Source organism: Taudactylus pleione, unplaced genomic scaffold (assembly GCF_031769625.1).
Source record: "Taudactylus pleione unplaced genomic scaffold, aTauple2 ptg000228l, whole genome shotgun sequence".
Taxonomy (NCBI): domain Eukaryota; kingdom Metazoa; phylum Chordata; class Amphibia; order Anura; family Myobatrachidae; genus Taudactylus; species Taudactylus pleione.
This window is the reverse complement of record NW_028284630.1, coordinates 537677-558602: the sequence shown is the minus strand read 5'-3', so window position 1 is coordinate 558602 and position 20926 is coordinate 537677. Positions and strand designations below refer to the sequence as shown.

Here is a 20926-nt window from a genome sequence, read left to right as displayed (position 1 = left end):
CATTAACAGAAGATAATATTATTATCTCCAACCATGCACATTGCTATAGTACTGCTTCCAGGTTTTGTAGGAGCAGTGACTTGAACTATAAAGTTTTATTGGGCTCCAAGGGATTTTGAGATTCAAACCTTGACTCCATATCCATTGCCTGCTTTTCTGTGACAGTGTAGGTGCTGGGCATTCTTGTCAGCATTTTTGGTATATTAACGGCAATCAGGTATCAGAGATGGGTAATAAAAAAATAGCTGCCTTTTCCATCTACATCAGTTTACCACAGTTGTTAGTGGAAACCCAGGAGGTGGCTGACACAATTTGTTTGTCTGTGCTCAAATAACTGAGTGCTGAAAGCGCACATATTCTAAGCTCATCTCTTAGAACACAATGAATCACCTGATGATGGGCTGTTAACTGAGTAGGAGCATGGAGCCAGTCTAGCACTGCTATTAGGCCCAAGGACAGACTGCTTCATTACAACTTCTTTAACAATGCTTTCTGATCCTTCAGCTTTTTAGAAAAAGTATTTACCTCGCCTAATAGGTACAGGACTGTTCTAAGAAAAATAATATATTTAGAAGTAGTAAACCAGAGGCTTAATTTCTACAGGTATTTAGTTAGTTCTAAGGCCGAGTGAGCCTTTAATACACTTTAATAAAAAACATTGCATTTAGACCAAATGTACTAAGCCACAATAACAAATCAGCAGTCAGCTATTATATGTGTGGTTGTTAGATATTGAAAGCAGATGCCTGGTTGGTTGGAATGTTTCACCTTCTTACTCTTTGACCTTCTTTAAAAGTAGATGTTGAAGAAGTACTATGATTGCCAGCACTAGAACTGGGTTGCTCCTGTTCTTCTCTTGACTGATCCATGATAGATTTAATTTTTTACAACAGTAGAGAAGTAAAGTTACTGTAGTTGAACTTAACTGCCACCACACCAAGTGAGTGTACAATGAGATAGGAAAATGAGTGACTGTTACCATTACCACACATTTTCTGATGATTTATTTAGACACAGGAACATTAAATATTTTTTGCATTTATTTTTATTTTTGGGTTTAGCTGATGGGGACACGACCACACAGTAAGTACTGTAATATGCACTGCAGCTCATAAACATACACTCTTGAAAAATGATTTAAATTGAATTTTAAAAGATGTTATTATTTTTTTAACTGGAAAACATATCTTCTTTTGGGGGCAGCTCAATCAGACACAGCACAGTATTTTTGGACAGATAAGGTTGAAATTACAGCTTCTCTTCCCTCATACAAGAATATCTATTTACACTGCAGTATATACAGTATTGTCACTTGTGTGTGTGTGTTGTTACACACCATTAGCTCATCTGGCTAGTTTGAGTTACAATACTCTCCTTGTATCTTATATGAACTCCTGCAGCTCTTATACCAATGTAACCCATGATGGTAGATATTGGGTAATATCTATGGGTAATACCTTTGGGGCAGGGAGTGAGTCTGTGGCAGTGGCTGGGACACTGATGCATTCCACTGTGAAACGCATCATGCTGAGACATGAAGTCCAGTGGCAGTGTCTACTGGCTGGTGCGCTCTTGCATGTCAGGGTGGGATGCATCATATTGAGTCAGGAAGTGCAGGGGGAACAGGCGGTCAGTTGTTGCATTCCACAGTGGAACACACACCAACCTCTGATGCTTACTGGATTTATAAGTACTGTAAGTGTGTGCTATCATATAGATCTAAATAGATACTTTGGATAATATGTATATTGTATTAAGTGTATGCTAGGCCCACAGTATGCAGAAAAGTGTTTATGTAAATTAATATGTACACAGGTGTATGTAATTTGCCTCATTAAATAGGTATAAGTATGCAGTGGGGTTTTGAGGTACAGTAGTATGGGGTTTTTGTAATTGGTGCTGAACACTGTGGAGGTCTTGAGAATTATCATGTAGGGACCGCAAGTTGACCTATGGTAATACAGTATGCAGAACTACATGTGGTGAGTAATAAATATGGTGTCTTTTTGCATAAGAAGACTGGAGAGAGCCCTCTTCCAATTTTGAAGATAATTGGGACTGTTCTTGGTTCCTATTTGAATGAAGCATCCCAGTGGATGATTTAATCTATTTGATGAGACTACTGGTTTGCACTTAAATGTTTATTAAAATTCTCCAAGTAACATAGGCTATACACACACCACTCCTTTCTCATCAGGAACACATTACAGAGATAATTTACTGGATTTCTTCCAGCAGCAGCTCCTCATGTAATCTGGGTAGGCGGAGAATAAAATAATGTGAATGCTAATTTGACATAACTCTGACTTCACCACCCAGCTCAGGATTGGGCAAGAGAACATTGTGTCCTCCCTCCTCAGCACGTGATTAGACACACAGGGTGAATCTGGCTCTACCCCCAGTGACGGGACTGGAGGTCTATGCCTCCTGTACTCCACTATCCCCGGTCTGGGTGATGCCTGAGACGTGTCAGTGAAAGTCCCAGGGTAGCAGCGGGAGCGGGCGTGCACCTCCTGCAAAACCCAACTGCTGGCTGCCTGATAATAAGTGAGCTCAGCAGGAAGCCGGCTTTAGGCCAGGCAGCCTGAGTATGTGGTTGCCATGGTGACCTGAGCTGCTGGCAAAGCTTCCCATGTGATCCCTGGACACACATGTGGGTTCCATGCATATTCTGTGGGGTTTCTGCATGTTTTACAATATTTGTGCAGCATGTATGTTCCATGTACAATGTAACACATATGGGGCCAAATGAAATAGAGTGACAGTTTTTAAAATATGGGAGTTTAGAAGTAAATTATCACATTGGTCGAGTTTTATCTTCAAAATGGGAAAATATCTGAATGAGATTTTAAATCGTGAGTTTTTTGAGTCTAAAAAACATGCGAGTTTGCTCTGTTGCTTTGTTCTCGGACTCTATTACATTGGTCGAGTTTAAAAAGTATGTGAGAACTCTCACATTTTCTAAACTCTCATCCTATTACATTTGACCCATGTTCTGTGTGTGTGTTTTTTTTGTACAGTGTAGCACATGTATTTTCTATTTCTGCGGCAGGTGTGTTCTATGTTCATTCTTTGTGGGAACCATGTTACTGTGTTCTCTGAGTTCCATGCATGTTCTATGTGTGCAGCATGTGTGTTTTGTATGGGACTCATGTATGTTGGCTGCTAGTTCTGAGTATGTATGTGTTCTGTATGTTTTGTGTAGGACCTGCACTGCTGGTCACGTGCGCTACTCCTGCAACAGGGACTTTATAAAAAGCAACACATCTAGAACACCTCAAATAAAAGAAAAATGTTGGCAGAATCCAATTGTTGGCGAAGCTGTGGGCAACAGCTAGTGTGTGTGTGTGTGTGTGTGTGTGCGTGTGTATATATATATATATATATATATATATATATATATATATACACAGTATAGTACTAGCATGTAATGTATACTATGCATTTCAGTGTGAGATAAGATTACCTGTGAACCTGCAAGGAGTTAGCTTCTGTGATAAATGCAGGTCATCAATGTGAACTCCCTAGAGGCAATGTTTGAATAGAAATAATAGTGGTTGCTGAGTTCTCAGTCATGTTTTAATCATCTTTAACAAGATTTTACCCCTGCTGGTCTCTAAGAAACTGTTTTTCAGCTTGTGCATTTGTGATATTTAGTGAATATGATACTTAAACTTCTTCATCACAATGCTTGTCACAAAATGGGAAATCAATTAACTTATTTTCAGAGAAGGATCCATTCTAAATGCTTTTTAATGACCTCTAACCAGATAGTGTCTATCCTCAATTAGCCACCAGATGTAGGTCTTGACATTGAACTGGTTCATTTCAACTTGTGGTGCTTTTCACAATGTCAAATGTCTAGTATGTGATTAATATATACAACAATATCCTAAATACATTATAAAGTCTAACAGGGGTATTCAATATGAAACATTAACTTCACTGTCAAAGTTAACGTTTCATATCGGAGAAGAGCACTTAGGTTATTTTTTTCATTTTTTAAGTGGTCCCATCAAATTTGGGGTACATGAAAATGGGTACTAGCATATTTTTATGTCCCTAAAGTAAGTTTTTAAAAATTCTGCATTTGTGCACCTGCCGCTATAATTCTATTCTAGAAAACATCTGCTGCATACTTGCAGGATAGCCCTGAACCTATTTCCCTATTGTTAAACAATTTTTTCCCATTTTTTTTTCCACCCCAATTTTTAAATAAATTTTTTGGGGTGTCCCTATTTTTTTGACATAGTTCTTTTTTAAATGTCATTCCCAGGGGTGCAGGCTATTTTTTTTAAACCTGCACCCCTAAACCCCAATTCTGCACTTTTTTTCGACACCTAGTCAATGGTGAAAAGTTATCCCCGTTTTTTATCAAAGACTTTCAAAACTGGATAAGTCTTTGAAATTGAATACGGTGTAAAAGTCAAACCTGCGATAATGACGTCAAAAGTGCGATATTAACGCAAAAACTATGTTATCTCTCCCATATTGAATACCCCTGTAAGTCTCCTGATTTATTGCTAATTTGTATACAAACCCTGGAAAATCAAAGAATCAGGATCTAACCATTCTAACGTACATAGGACCTGATTCAGAGATGCATGCTATTCCGATATTTACATAGTTGAGCGATTATCGGTTGACTGCGAATATGTCATGGATGCACTGTGCATGGGCCAAGGTACCTTTGCGATGCCGCTCACAAAGAGGATTTCTTCACAAAGTGATTGACAGTCAGGAGCTGTTTTGAGGAGGTAGCAGGGAGCGGCTTCAAAAAACGAAGGAGTATGATGGCCATTTGGTCCAGGAGGGCACACACCACACACTCTACCCCCATAGTTAATTATACTTACCTTTCTGCAGATTCCTGTTTCCTGCAACAAAAAATCACAGGGAAAACTACAACGACCATTTCCCCGGTGACTCGCGCATGCGTAGAATAGATGTCCCAAGGAAAAAGGCATGGCTGCCATTTTCCCGGAGACCTGCACATGTGCAGTAGATTCTGGCACGAACCCAGAATCTACTGCACTGACAGAGGGAGGGGCCCAAATAAAAAGTGCGCATGGGCCCACTACTCTCTTAAAACACCCCTTTTCTGATGGCTAAGTTCAGGCGGCCATTCTGCATTACCATAGGGCTACTTAGATGGCACATGGGAATGGTCTGCGAAGGTGGTATTTGTATGCACTTGCTTGGGTCTGCGAAGCTGATGTTAAGCATCCCTATATGTTTCCAGCAGGCTACAGCATTAGCATATTTTTGCACAGCAGCTGCGTGTGGGATTGCAGCAGCAAATGCATTCGTGTACATCTTTGAATTAACCCATAGCTGTAACTTGATATGGATGTTGACATTTTTGCAGTGGGATTGGGGGGACTGTCATCTTTAATGGTCCATGCTAGAGTTGAGAAAATTTAATTTGTTTGTTCATTGGACTATTTTAGCGTATTCTTCATTTGGCTGCAGAATTGTGCACATTTCTCCAGCATATTTCCCTTATGCTTTTGCACAGAATTTTCCCAATTGTTTTTGTATCTCCCAAACTTTGCACAGTTTTTTCTGAATTAACAATACCATAAAATGAGAAACTTGCAAAGCAATTATTGGTGCCTGCTAGGTACATTTATTGTGCCTCCAGTAGGATAACTTCATCCCAGGTGCCCAGAGCCAAGATAAATGTTGGTGCACCCCCCAAATTAAAATTTGCCAGCCCCAGCTGCTGCAACCCCCCTATGCAGTCCGTCTTATATAGTGCCCCCAGTAGTGCCCCATATACAGTGCACCCAGTAGTGGTCCACCTATGCAGTGCCCCCAGTAGTGCCCTTTATACAGTGACACCAGTAGTGGTCCCCTTATGCAGTGCCCCCAGTAGTGCCCTTTATAAAGTGCCCTCAGTAGTGGCCCTTCCTATGTAGTGCCCCTTATATAGGGCCCTCAGTAGTTGGTCCCCCTATGCAGTGCCCCATTATGTAGTGCCCCCAGTAGTGGGTCCACCCTATGCAGTGCCTCATTATGTAGTTACCCCAGTAGTGGGTCCCCGTTATGTAGTGCCCCCAGTAGTGGGTCCACCCTATGCAGTGCCCCATTATGTAGTGACCCCAGTAGTGGGTCCCCCCTATGCAGTGCCCCTTACAGATATAACACATAACACACAGATTACTTACCTAAATCCCCGTTCCTGTGCCCGCCACCATCCACTCCTCTGTCCTTCCGCTCAGCACTATTGGAGAAATGTCATGACATATCTCCCATCACCACTGCGGGAGCGGTAATACGGAGCTCAGCTCCGTCCTGCTCCCTCCGTGGATAAAGCAGCTAATGAGAGTCTATCTGACTCTCATTGGCTGTTAAAACAAACACATCGCTGGTGGCGATGTGTTTGTTACTGATTGGTGGGCAGGGGGGGTTTCTGTTTACTCAGAAACCCCCCTTGCATGCACGTCGGGTGCTCAGGTGAGCAGCGGCAGTGAGGCAGATCAGCGGCGCTCCTCCTCCATGCAGTGCCCGGAATGGCCCGTTGACAATGGAGCCAGGTTCCCCCTTCAGGGCTGACGCCTGGCGGCAAATGACTCCATTGTCTCCGGGAGTTCCGCCACTCTGTGCCTCTGTCAATCGCGCCTAATTAAATCATGCAATTTCAATTATTATCCCTTGCTATTGAGAAAGAGAGTGGCCATGTGGGCATAACACAGGTGCAATATTGAGGACATGAGATGGCTGTCATTAGTACTGATGCTTCTCAAAAGGTGAGGAAACCTCCAACCCCCCTTAAAAGTAGCATTGTCTCCAGTTTTGCAGTGGCAATCCTCAGGGAAACAGGTACAGTACATGGATACAACTATCATGCATATTTCTGGCTCCAGGCCTTTGATGAATATAACTACTGTGCTAGATACTGTCTCCTGGCAGTCAAAGAATACAATAACTATGCTATTTCCTGACTTCTGGCAGTTGAATACAGGAGCTGTGCTAGTTTTTGGATCCAGGCAGTAGATAAATATAGGCACTGTGTTAGATCCTGTCTACAATCAGTTGATGAATACAGTCTCTGTGCTAGTTCCTGGTTCCAGGCGGTAGATGAATACAGGCACTGTGCTAGTTCCTGGCTCCAGGCAGTAGATGGATACAGGCACTGTGCTAGTTCCTGGCTCCAGGCAGTAGATGGATACAGGCACTGTGCTAGTTCCTGGCTCCAGGCAGTAGATGAATACAGGTACTGTGCTAGTTTCTGGTTCCAGGCAGTTGATGTATACAGGTGCTGTACAAGTTCCTGATTCCAGGCAGTCAATGAGTACAGCTACCGTGAGAGTTCCTGGCTCCAGGTAGTTAATGAATACAGGTACCGTGCGAGTTCCTGGCTCCAGGTAGGTAATGAATACAGGTGCTGTGCTAGTTCTTTGATCCAGGCAGTTGTTGAATACAGGAACTGTGTTTGTTCCTGACTTCATTGATTAGGTGAATACAGGTGCTGGTTTAGTTCCTGGCTCCAGACAGATCATAGCCATAGACAGAGTGCCAGTTTCTGGCAGTGCTCATTTATGGCTCCCCGAAGTTGGTAATTACAGATAGAACACTAATTCCTGGTTTAGGGCAGTTAGCAATTATTACCTGCACTGGGATAACTTCTGACTCAGTTGGTAATTGCACATATAGCATTAATTCCTGGCTCAAAGTCATTTGCTAATTACAACCACTGAGATATCATCATTACAAGATAAAGATTTACAGAGGTAAAATCCAGAAATGCCCTCGGAAAAACCAAACACATCGGGAAGAGTGCTGATTTGGCTACATATACATTTAAAATATAAGTTCTAAAAAAACTAGATTTTAAAATAGTGCATTTATACCCTTATGCTGAGATGTACTCATTGCAAGATGCATACAGTCTTCACCAGTAGCATAGCATATGCACCAGTATACATACACTTACAGTACGTACAACCAGATCATAAGTCTTTTTTTTATCATTTGTTTTTACTAGTAGAAACAGTATTCACTATAAGTTGTGATATATATAGAAAGCCTTCTATATACAGCTGTATGAATGAAGTAGCAAAAAAAAAAATCTTAAAATAAGCACGTAATATGGGCATGATTAATGAAGTTCTGCAATCATCCAATCAGAAGCAGCTAGCTAGTGCTGGCAACTGTGTGTATTTGCATAAACTCTCTGGTACCAGCAATCGTTACTGACAGAGCATATACATACCCTTACTGTACAAAGCCTCTCTACTCCTATTCCCATTTCTCCAGTAGCATGCAGGCACAAGTGTCGGCTGCAAATAAACCTGCACATGTACATACATCTCCTTTTTTCTTTTCTTTTATGAGTATGCCCAATACTAGTTTATGGATTTTGCACTACATCAAGTCCACGGAAGCTCTAAACTTTTTTTACCTCAGTGAGCACTAAATGTAGAGGAAGTAAAACATTCTGGTGGATCAAACAATGAAATGAATAGAGAATTATATATTAATCAAGTCATTTTGTGACAAACTGAATTGCATCCTAAAGCGTCACATTTCTATACAAAATATGGCGCTCATGCTGAGTTGGAGTACGCCCTTTAAAAATACAGTATAAAGATATGTACTGCATATACCCATAAATAAAAGTGTACACCTTATATCTGCTTGCAGATACTGTACACTTGCGTCTCGCTACATTTGGGGGTTTACAGTATTTACTAAGCATATATTTATAAAAGCTGGCTCTTCTGATCATGTTATAATGCCCGCATTTGAAAAGGGCAATGATTTTACTAGCCTTGTTTTGCAGGCAATTACTTCATTGACCTTTTAAATTTGGGGAATAAACTCTGTCGGAAGCGCCTGATTTCAGAACCTGATGCTTAGTAAATAAAACCCCTTTAGAGGTGGAAAGTAGAGGAAAGAAATATGCAAAGGCAATCCCAGTACAGTTAGGGCGTATTTATGTAATTCTGAAGTGAGCCACAGATATGCCTGGCAGTAGCTGTATCACTTGTGTGTGCCTAAGGACTGGTACAAACTCACTCTGATGATGATGAGAAAATTTTTTGAGTTTTCATACATATATAACATAAAGAACGATACAGTATCTCTATTCAGTCTCAGAGTTTGGATTCAGACTTAGGGGTCTATGTACTAATAATCGCAGTACTGCCGCGATTATGTACCCAACTCGCAGGGAATATTTTCATTTATAACGAAAATATCCCCGTTATGTAAAGTACAAAGGGTAACTCACAGGGACAGCGGTTGCAGTAACTGCTGTCCTTGTGAGTTATATCCTTGGCAAATTAAAGAAGTCTTTCACTGAAAACTTCCCCGGGGGAAGCTGACACTGTGCATGCTCCCGGAGCTGGCTGGGGCTTGCGGGGTAGAGATCGAAAGATCTTTCTCCTGCACCTGGGGTCCCCATAGACTTACAGTAGTTTACACCATCTGAAGACGATGTAAACTGCCGGGGCTAAACTCAGAAAAGATTTGCATTTTGGAGTTCAGTACATAGGGGTCAGATCATATTCCCCATTGATAATTATGAGGACTGTAATCTGCAGCACTAATTAACACTTTGCCAAAGATTTCTGTAAAATCTCCTGCATTGTTCTTTTAGTACATAGGAATTTCTGCATAATGTTATGTAAAACAGCTTGATACATAGGCTCTTTAGAATGTAGGCAGCTGAATGCTGCAAATGCTGACTCTGGTCAAATAGAGCTGTCAAAACCCAGTCTCGTACTTAATATACAGTATATACAGTCAGGTGCATAAATATTGGGACATTGACAGAATTTTCATATTTTGGCCTCTATTCATCACCACAATGGCTTTGAAATGAAACAAACAAGATGTGCTTTAACTGCAGACTTTCAGATTTAATTTGAGGATAATTACATCCAAATCAGGTGAACGGTGTAGGAATTACAAAGGTTTTTATATGTGCCTCCCACTTTTTAAGGAGCCGAAAGTAATGGGACTGTCAACTCAAAAGCTATTTCATGGACAGGTGTGGGCTATTCCCTCGTTATTTCATTATCAATTAAGCAGGTAAAAGGTCTGGAGTTGATTCTAGGTGTGACATTTGCATTTGGAATCAGTTGCTGTCGACTCTCAATATGAGATCCAAAGAGCTGTCACTATCAGTGAAACAAGCCATCATTAGGCTGAAAAATCAAAACAAATCCATCAGAAAGATAGCAAAAACATTAGGTGTGGCCAAAGCAACTGTTTGGAACATTCTTAAAAAGAAAGAATGCACCGGAGAGCTCAGCAACACCAAAAGACCCGGAAGACCACGGAAAACAACTGTGGTGGATGACAGAAGAATTATTTCCATGGTGAAGAAAAACCCCTTCACAACAGTTCGCCAAATCAAGAACACTCTCCAGGAGGTAGGAGTATATGTGTCAAAGTCAACAATCAAGAGAAGACTTCACAAGAGTGAATATAGAGGGTACACCACAAGATGTAAACCATTGGTGAGCCTCAAAAACAGGAAGACCAGATTAGAGTTTGCCAAACAACATCTAAAAAAGCCATTACTGTTCTGGAACTACATCCTATGGACAGATGTGACAAAGATCAACTTGTACCAGAGTGATGGGAATAGAAGAGTATGGAGAAGGAAAGGAACTGCTCTTGATCCAAAACATACCACCTCATAAGTGAAGCATGGTGGTGGTAGTGTCATGGCGTGGGCATGTATGACTGCCAATGGAGCTGGTTCCCTTGTATTTATTGATGATGTGACTGCTGACAAAAGCAGCAGAATGAATTCTGAAGTGTTTCGGGCAATATTATATGCTCATATTCAGTCAAATGCTTCAGAACTCATTGGACGGCGCTTCACAGTGCAGATGGACAATGCCCCAAAGCATACTGCAAAAGCAACCAAAGAGTTTTTTAAGGCTAAAAAGTGGAATGTTATGCAATGGCCAAGTCAATCCCCTGACCTGAATCCGATTGAGCATGCATTTCACTTGATGAAGACAAAACTGAAGGGAAAATGCCCCAAGAACAAGCAGAAACTGCAAAGATTAGCAGTAGAGGCCTGGAAGAGCATCACCAGGGATGAAACCCAGTGTCTGGTGATGTCTATGCGTTCTAGACTACAGGCTGTAATTGCCTGCAAAGGATTTGCAACAAAGTATTAAAAAGTGAAAGTTAGATTTAGGATTGTTTAGTGTGTCCCATTACTTTTGGCCCCTTAAAAAGTGGGAGGCACATATAAAAACCGTTGTAATTCCTACATCGTTCACCTGATTTAGATGTAATTACCCTCAAATTAAATCTGAAAGTCTGCAGTTAAAGCACATCTTGTTTGTTTCATTTCAAAGCCATTGTGGTGGTGAATAGAGGCCAAAATATGAAAATTCTGTTAATGTCCCAATATTTATGCACCTGACTGTAATATATATATATATATATATATATATATTTATATATATATATATATGTATATAGTAGTGCAAATGAGACCAGCAGCACACTCTTGGTAGCAGCAACAATGAGGAGTGCAAACACATAATATGATATGTAGTAAAGAAAGAAGGAGTCAGCACATCTATATCAATCCATAGAAAATGTATTAATCCAGTAGAGAACAAATGTCGAGGTTATTTGAGGGGCTTGTGAGCAAAGTCATAGCAATAGTTCATCATGGCACAAACAGCAGGCAATCATGAAAATACTCATCACAAGTCCTCCCTCCAGAGAGTAGCGCCCGACAGCCGTTTCGGTGTCAATCCGACACCTTCATCATCGGATTGACACCGAAACGGCTGTCGGGCGCTACTCTCTGGAGGGAGGACTTGTGATGAGTATTTTCATGATTGCCTGCTGTTTGTGCCATGATGAACTATTGCTATGACTTTGCTCACAAGCCCCTCAAATAACCTCGACATTTGTTCTCTACTGGATTAATACATTTTCTATGGATTGATATGGATGTGCTGACTCCTTCTTTCTTTACTATATATATATATATATATTATATGCATTCGGTATGATTCACCGCCGGCCGCATGGCATCCCGATAGAGGTGGAAATACCGATCGTCCTATAGGTAAGTATAAACTAACCTAATTTTACCCCCTAACCTAACCCTCCTTTAGGGTGCCTAATCCTAATCTCCCCCCTGTGCCTAACCCTAATCCCCCCTCTAAGTGCCTAAACCTATCCCCCCCTTCCCCGCCACCTAAACCTAAGTTCCCCGGGTGAGTGCCTAACCCTAACCTCCCCTCGGGGGTGCCCCTATACTGACCCTACCCACCGGGGGGTGCCTAACCCTAAGTCCACCCCGGGAGACCTAAACCTAACGTGGCTGTCCGCGACCAGTGCCCGGCATCCCTTCGATTGGGATGCTGGGTGCCAGTCTCCCGGTGTCGGTAAAATGACAGGTGTCTAGATTTAGACACCTGTCATTTAACCCTCACCGGTATTAAGTAGTCTGGAAGCCGGCAGTTGGCATTGCGTCCGCCGGCTTCCTAAAGGTATACTATTTATATATCTATCTATATCAGTTCCTTCAATTACAAGTAGTAATTTGATTCAGTTTTTTGCTTTACAAAATTCCAGTATGCAATATCGGGTGGGTCTTATGCTTTGTAGCAGTTGGGTGAACCCAACTGCTCCATGACCAGAGAAGTTGTGATCCAAATGGTAACTCTATCTGCCATACATTACTCAACCAGTACACACAGTAACAGTACACATTAGTGTTAATTTTGACGCGTTTCACCTCTTGAAGTTAGACACGAAACCACAAAGTGGAAACTTCTGCAAGCAAGGAACTTAATAATTAGTAATTTACTGTTTTATGTATCTTTAAATTGTGAAGTGACTGGTATTTGAAATGTGTAGTTTGGCATATTGGTTCAAACACCTAATGGTGTTTTAATTCTGTCATGTGAAGAATTCTGTTTTTTAGCAATTTTTAATAAATAGCTGTTTTAATGTAGTGAGTATTTTATAGTGATCCTTTGTAGCAGATGATTTCTGACATATTAATGTTATTCAGCACTGTTTGTAGGTGTATTTTTCCTTCACAGAACAAATTTAAGAGAGAGTGTATATAATACCTAAAATAACAGTTAATTACATGTATATCATTTGATATTTTAAAGCTCCATTTTTTCAATTAATGACTTAAAATATCTATTTATTGCATAACTTTCATAGATCATCCTTAATGTCTCACTCTACTAAAATCTATCTAAGTAAGGAGTCTTTTCACTATGCCTTGGAGAGAGATAAAGTGGAGAAAGTGAAGTACCAACCAATCAGCTGCTAACTGTCATTTTTCAAATACAGCCTGTAACATGACAGTTAGGAGCTGATTGGTAGGTACTTATATTTCTCCACTTTATCTCTCTCCAAGGGTAAGTGAATAGACTCCTATACATTATAACTAGTCATGATTTTAACCTCAATGTATCATGCCACTTGCACATTTCACTTATTGTATCACTAATTTACAATCCCTTACACAATGACAGAAGTATAGCATATTTTTTTTAATATTGGATTTTTCACTTGTGTTTTCTCCTCCCTGTGGTTCTGAAGCTTCCAAGCTTTGGACCATTTTTGGAGCAACGGAAAAGGATCTTAGCAGAGACCAAGATCAGACTGCCAAGTGGTTCCGCAGGTGCAGAGAAGCATTTTCTTCCAAAGAAACCTGTCCCTGCAGTCAAGGTAAAACAAACCAAAACAGTTTAAAATGATATTATATAATGGTGTTTGGGGTTTTGCAAAATGTGAACCCACTATGATCACAAATATTGTCGCCTGTAATTATAACAATTCATATCTGTCTTACAACAATGTATTCCCCATAAATGTTTTTGCACATGGAATTGAGAAATGAGTTGAAAAAAAAAATACACCCTCTGTATAATATGCAAGGTTGGCTAATGCTCATTTTCTATCTAATATATACAGTGCCTAAATCATTAGATAGCTCTGACACATTTTAATTAGAATGGTTTATTTGGGCCCCCCGCTATTCCTTTCTGTCTTAAAATGTACATTGCAAATAAGTGACTGACTGTAGTCAAAATGCGGAGCTGATTTATAAAGAATCACAGATGTTCTGTTAAGGTATAATTAGTTTTGTAATATTCAAGGATGGCTGCACTCTTTGTTCCTTCCTTTTGATTGTTAAATAACATTGTGTTAGTTATATCTCTCACACAGTGCTTGTGTGCATTGAATTGAAAACTTCTAAAAGTATTACTTTACTTGATAAAAAATATTAAAGGAACAGTAACAGTAAGTTTTTATACAGATCCATATGTACTTATTTTTACAACATTTACTACTGTTGAAAGGTTGATCAATATTGATATCTATATAATAATTTGCTAAAGTCTGTACCATCTCCAACACGCATCCACCTCCAGCGGCTGTCAATGCAGAGGGTGATGGGAAAGACCTTAGCCGGAGGCAGACCAAGGTGACCTGGCATATTCAGAGTCTGATATACTAATTATTATTACATTTTGTTTGTCATTATTAGTGCATTTACCCCATAATAATAAGACCAGTTTTATACTTTAATGGCAAAATGGAAGTTAGGGGCAATAGTGCAATACCAAATGCAGACTCCAGATATTTCCGAGGAAAAATAGAGACTCTTTGTTGGGGCACTCTGAATGAAATAATATGGGCAGTATCCAATTAGACGTGATAAAGCGAAAACTTTACGTCTGAGAAGTTTTCGCACACTTTGGGACTTTTGATGATATATCTTTGCGTCTATTGTCTTTTTTATTCGCACAATATCCTATTACAATAGATGTGAAAACGCATTTGCACGAAAGTCTAATATGTGAGAAGTATAACAGATTTTGGGGAAATCTCTCTGTACCCCATAAAAGCCTGATATAGGAAGTCAATACAGAAGTGTATTAGTGGACCTAATAAAAGTATTTTGAAATCTTAAATTGTGTCAAATGGCCGTTATATGCATTTTGTTAACAGTGAAAAAATGATAAAAGTACGTTTTTTTAACCAGTTTTGCTGCAGTTAAATTAGGGGGACATTAAAATGGGTGCAAGTGTATTTTGGTGTCATAAAAGTGCACTTTTAATTTAAAAAAAAATACACTTGGTGCAGCCACCTGCAATGTTTAAAACACATGTCCCATCCATACAGCCCCCAAAATACATGACCCACTACTTTAAGCCCATTTTCCACCACTTTAAATTTTTTCACCCCAAAAATGACATGTCATTATTGGCCAAATTCCGCTAATTGAAAAATTATTTTTGCCTAATTTGACATTAGGGAGGGAGTGTCCATGAAGTTCTGAAACAAGTACCCACAATTTTAGCCCAAAATGAGATTTTGCACAACTTTTCACCTTCTCTGAGATGGTGAAAACTTTTTGCTGGTTATTGTCTATGGAGAATTTGCACATGTGAAAACTTTGTGAATAGGATTGCACAATATTAATTTTTCTACAAAAACTTATCACACTTTCACGACTTTTTGCATCTAATTGGATTCGGCCCTATGTCTTTAAAATTTTACTTTTAATGAGGTCATTTAAAATCATGATAAATAGCAACCATTTGCAGGGCATACTTGACAACTTTTGAAAACTAGTTTCAGGGAGATTATATTTGATAGTAGAATGCGTCTATGAGGGGGCGTGTCATGCTCCACCCAAAGGGCGTACCTATCTCCAGCTATAAGCATACTGTATCTATGTCTACTAATGGGTGTATCCTGCAGTGGCATGTGAAAACTGTAGCACTAAATCAGCATGGACAGGGTAGAGGGGTATGGATGATGGGCACCAGCAGGGTGATAATTACAGTGTCAGCAATGCCCCCTGCTGGGTGAGGTTACCCCTGGTATGTAGTATGCTTGCTCTTAGTGGTATCGGGTGTAAAAGTAGTGCATGGACACCAGCATGGTAATTACTACATCTGCCGGCAATGCCTACTGTCGTGCCTTACAGGAGTGGCCCTAAATACATCCATAAGCACCCAGCCCCCAGAATGTTGAGGTGGTGAATGAGGGTGGCGTGTGTAAGGATACCAATTTCTGGAACTTTTTGGGGGCCCCCTTTGCAGCACTGCACCACGGGTATAATCTCCCAATACCCCAAGTTGTCATCTACTCTGAGCCCACACTTGCTGGTGCCCAAGCCCAGAGGTGTCTCAGAAGCAAACACTTACCGCAGCGCAAGTATCAATGTGTTCCTGGTGACATCAGTGAAAGTACCGACTCATGTGTCTCGTTGCCATGGGAACCTGTGATTAACATAGTGCAGCACTCCTTTGCTCTGCACAGCTGCCAGAGTATCTGTCAGGTTGGCCCTCCTCCGGCAACTCCACTGTTCCCTGAATAGAGTAAGCACACATGGAATGTTGGAGGCACATCGGGGTGGAGGGAATTAGTAAATACAGCTTAGGATGCAGGGTGAGCGGCGTCAGGGGACCATCACTCTATAACTCACACACTCACCTTTATTTTAAATCCAGTGTTAATCAATTCTCTATTATGATAATACTCATTAGTGTAAAAATTCTACAGATACTCTTTAAAAGTAACTGTATGAAAACTTGTTGCATACTTTACTGGGAAGGTTGGCTGTGTGGGGTGAGGGGGTGAAGCTCCATCACTACTAATTCCTGAAGCAGACTGTGGCGTTGCTGTTTCAGTACCTACTGTACCTACCTACCACTCCTGCTTCTCATAAGAGATGGCATCTGCAGGGGGAAGGCTGCGCTTGTCACTGCTACAGTAGGAGGCACAGACAGAGGACCCCCGTGTTGAAGGCACCATGTCAGGCACTGCAGAAAGACTCCACTCACCCTACTGCGAGAACAAACTGTATTCCATTCAGCAACTTGAACTGGGCAAGGCCCGCACTGCAGTGAGGTCAGCGCACAGCGTAGGCAGTGTGTGTGTGTCTGAGAGCTGCAGGGACATTCCCCGTCACTCTCTCAGTATGTGTGAGTGTAAGGAGCACTGTAGCCTCCATGTATCTGAGTACCCGGCTGCGCTCCCCACTGCCCGCAGCTACCAGAATACTTTAGAAGTGCACATTAAAAAAATTTAAGGATTTCTACATGCATGTCCTGGCACCCCCCTCCACCCCAGCACATGTGCCCCACTTGCTTCATCTGCCACTGATTATAGAGCACACACCCCCAGAGCACTACTTCTACCACAGTACTAACTACTAATGACTTACTTGTTTGGGTGGTAGGGGAGGAGAAGGAAAAGAAGCCGCTGAAGCAGGAGAGAACTGTCAGCTCTGCCTGCACTGACAACACATACATGCTCTGCTGGGTGAAGCGGCCAATGCTAACTACGACCCCGTGGTGCGTGGATGGCCTTTTTTGCATACCTCTTTCAAGCCCCACCCCTGTCACCTCCCGGACACGGCAGTGGAGAATGCGAGGTATATAATAAACTTTGCAGGGCAGCGGGAGGCTTTTCAAGAAAACGGGAGGGTTGACAAGTATGTTGCAGGGTTAGTTCTAAAATATGGCTCTGAAATAATGAAATAAATACATAATTTTTATACTTTAGATAATTTGCTACCTCCAGTATACAAGAGGTAACTGCTATATTCCTATGGAAAGAGAGTAAGATTTTAGGGATGTAGTTTATTAATTTAAACATGAGATGCAATAATACAGGGGTTGCAAATATTTATTTACTTACTTAGAGGTATAGAGGTGAAAATATTGAAAAATACATATGATCAAATTAACACATATAAAATGAAATATTACAAATTATCTCCTGGTTTGTGTGTATTTTCTATAAAATTATCATATTACAGATTTATTAAAAGACCCTCATTTTGAAAGTCACAATAAAGGTACCTAAGACGTACAACATAGCATTACTGTGCTTGAGGTTAAAAATTTACCCTAAAAAGTATGCAAATGTAATGCTATTAAATTATAACATGGCCAATCCTGTTTGCAATGCACAAATTGACTCCATTTATTTTTAGTTAATGTTAAATTTGAGAATTTATATCAAATTTACAAAGATCTATTTCCACAAACCAGTTTTATAATTAGTTTTGCACAATTTCGAGCATCTCTATAGTAAGCATCTGCTTTCCTAAATTATAGTTGGATAGACCGTAATTGCACAAATGTATGAAAAACCAAAGGTGTGAAAAGCAATTAAGGTTTGTAAATATCTTCTTACATAGTTAAACAAACATTTTTCTGTGTCAAGCTAATTCATTGCTCACAAGGCATTGATAATGTAACCAATCCATGGTAAGCTATTTTTACTTGTTTGTTATTCTACTGCTCTTACATTCATAAAGTAGGGACATGACTAGACTGTGTAATTTGGGATTTTGTTTTAGGCGGTAGCATATTCAGGCTTCTAAATGATGTTAGCTTAAGATGGAGATCAACATCCAATTGGTGACAAACATATCAACGGTGACATGGTAGCTAATCCTGATTTACAATGTTAGGGTAGGGAATGGTGCTGAGCTGGCTATAAATATGTTTGAAAGAAAGGGTCAATGGATTTTATTCTGTAAGTGCCTTGTGCATGGATTAAGGTGTCCAGCCTGAGAAGGGTAAGCTTTGCACATTATACGCCTGTGGCTGCTTGGAGCTAGGGAGGTTGCAGCTCTATGTACTCCTATTTCAAGAAGACATAATAGATTCTGGCATGCCGGGAATCTTCGCACCCTAATGGAAACTAAACTTGGCAATGGTTACTAATAGAAGGAGTATACCACAATTCTGTATATTAAGGTAAGATGAAGTTGGATTTCATACATTCTCTTAAATTCTGGTCAGAGGCATTTTGACACATGGGACGGCTTATGTGCAGGGGGTCTTCCTTCTGTGCAGCCCACCTGCCACCTTCTACTGGCGGCACAGTCTTTTAACTGAAGATTGGCACAGAAGAGAGCAAAGGCTCTGGCACAGTGCACAGGCACCATCTTTTGAAGATACAGTATCACCTGAAACATAGCGCAGTTGGCAGATTACATAAATGAGGATCCCCTACATGGCACACAGTGGGTACAGGGTGTGTGATGCAGGACCCCCATTGACCAGGTACCTATCTACAGCCTGCACCCATTGTAGATGTGTCACAGGAGAGTATATGTGGATAGAATATAGTTTATTTGATATTTTTAATGCTCCATGGGCCAAATTTCCAAGAAAATCCCTGTTTATTTGGTACCAAGTGAGTTAAATGTTGCAATAATTGAATTTTTATTTGCATGGATTAAGGGGTCATTTGCAGTAATGGTTAAAAAGCTATTAGTCATTACCAGCAAATCAAGACTAAAGAGGATTGATATCAGTAATACCCATCACTAGGCAATACTAGTGTCAGAATACCTGGGTATTAACTGAAGAAAGGTAGATAGCACAAGTGGATAGTGAGATATATGGGATTGTACACAAGCGGGTAGTCCTGTACAAGAAGGGTCAATACACAAGAAGATAGTCAAATATGAGCAGGTAGCAAGAGATGTAGAATACGCAAGCAGAGTTTTTTTAATACACAAGCAGCATCTAAGATGGATTCACCATACGTAGTACTGGCTATTATGGATGAGGGCAAATTAAAGAAAAAGTTCTGCAACTACAATGACATCTGGTGGCCAGAGATGCAATATTTATTATGATAATTTCCAAGAGTATTCCAGGACCTCTGGATGGTACTTTTGTGTATTTATGTGGATGTTTCTGATTGAGTTCTTGCAACAATCAAGGAGTATGAATACTCTCTCCTGGATTCCACAAATTGTCTTCAGGGCTGTAGACCTGACATTTTATTACATATTGAAGTATGTTGCAAAAAATGCTCGGATTCAGAATTTGTTTAACCATTAGTATTTGGCATTCATCAACTTGGAGGAGTCAAAATGTGATCGGAAAATGATTCGCAATCTCTGGTTTCTGTAACGAAATATAACTGGTTGAACTTTCATGGAATTGGTTAAGACCATTGGACTGACATAGGCCAAGAGTTTAAAAGGGTTTATTAATTTGTTCTAGTTTACCCTTACCTTTAGAATTCTGGTAGAGAGTCAGACTTTGTCACCACTCTTCAAAATTGCAACAGTTTAATGGCACTCATCAGCAATTCTCTTATAGCGGCCCTGGATATGATGCAATTTTTCTTCTAATATATAATTGTTTTTTGTACAATACTCCCATATAGAGGCAACAGCGGGAATGGAAGAATCTCATGGAAGATTAGGAAACAGGATTGAATGATACTCCATTTTGACATAAATTGAACTTTGTTTTGTTGACGAGTGATGGCAGTTCTTACCTGAACGCTTGTCATCAAAAGTTCTTTCTTCCAGTCATCTTGCAGTCATTGTAAATATTGCTTCAATGTCTGCTTGGTGTATTCTGTCTGATGATTGGATTGAGGATGGAAGGTATTTAATGTCAAGAGTGGTGCAAATTGCTTCCAAAACTGTGAACTAAACCGCACTCCACAATTAGAAACTATATTATCTAAAATTACAAAAGAAAATTCAAAATCTCCTTAATTACTACTTTTATGGTTTCTTTTGCAGTAACAAGTCCATGACAGTGCACAAAGTGTTCCAACTTTGTGCTTTTATCCACAGTCACCAAAACTATACTGATGCGCACAGTTACATTGTGGCTGATCGCACCAGAAACGTGCGCACGCATAGCACAATGCGATTCTCCGTGACTGCATATGCCATTCTATGCTATGCTATGGCTTGCACTGCAATGACATCATGCATTCTGCAGTCCTGGAAAATCCATAATGAAATCAATGAAATTGATGGGGATGGGGGGGGGGCGGGCTTAAGTAAAGATTGTATAATTCTTAATGGAAAAACATGGGAAGTTTTAAACCAAGCACAGGTACTGCAGGACGAGACTAAGGGCCTGATTCAGACTTGGGAATAGAGTGACATATCACTTAA

At 40.3% G+C, this 20926-nt stretch overlaps 1 protein-coding gene across 2 annotated transcripts in view; it reads left to right on the top strand.

Moving 5' to 3' along the window:
• Window positions 1-20926, top strand: part of DPYD (dihydropyrimidine dehydrogenase) — a 1460234-nt gene that overhangs the window by 1426523 nt on the left and 12785 nt on the right. For both annotated transcript variants that reach the window (XM_088479173.1, XM_088479172.1), the window contains one exon: window positions 13558-13686. In XM_088479173.1, coding sequence (XP_088335299.1) covers window positions 13558-13686 — 129 coding nt within the window. The remainder of the gene's footprint in view (window positions 1-13557; window positions 13687-20926) is intronic.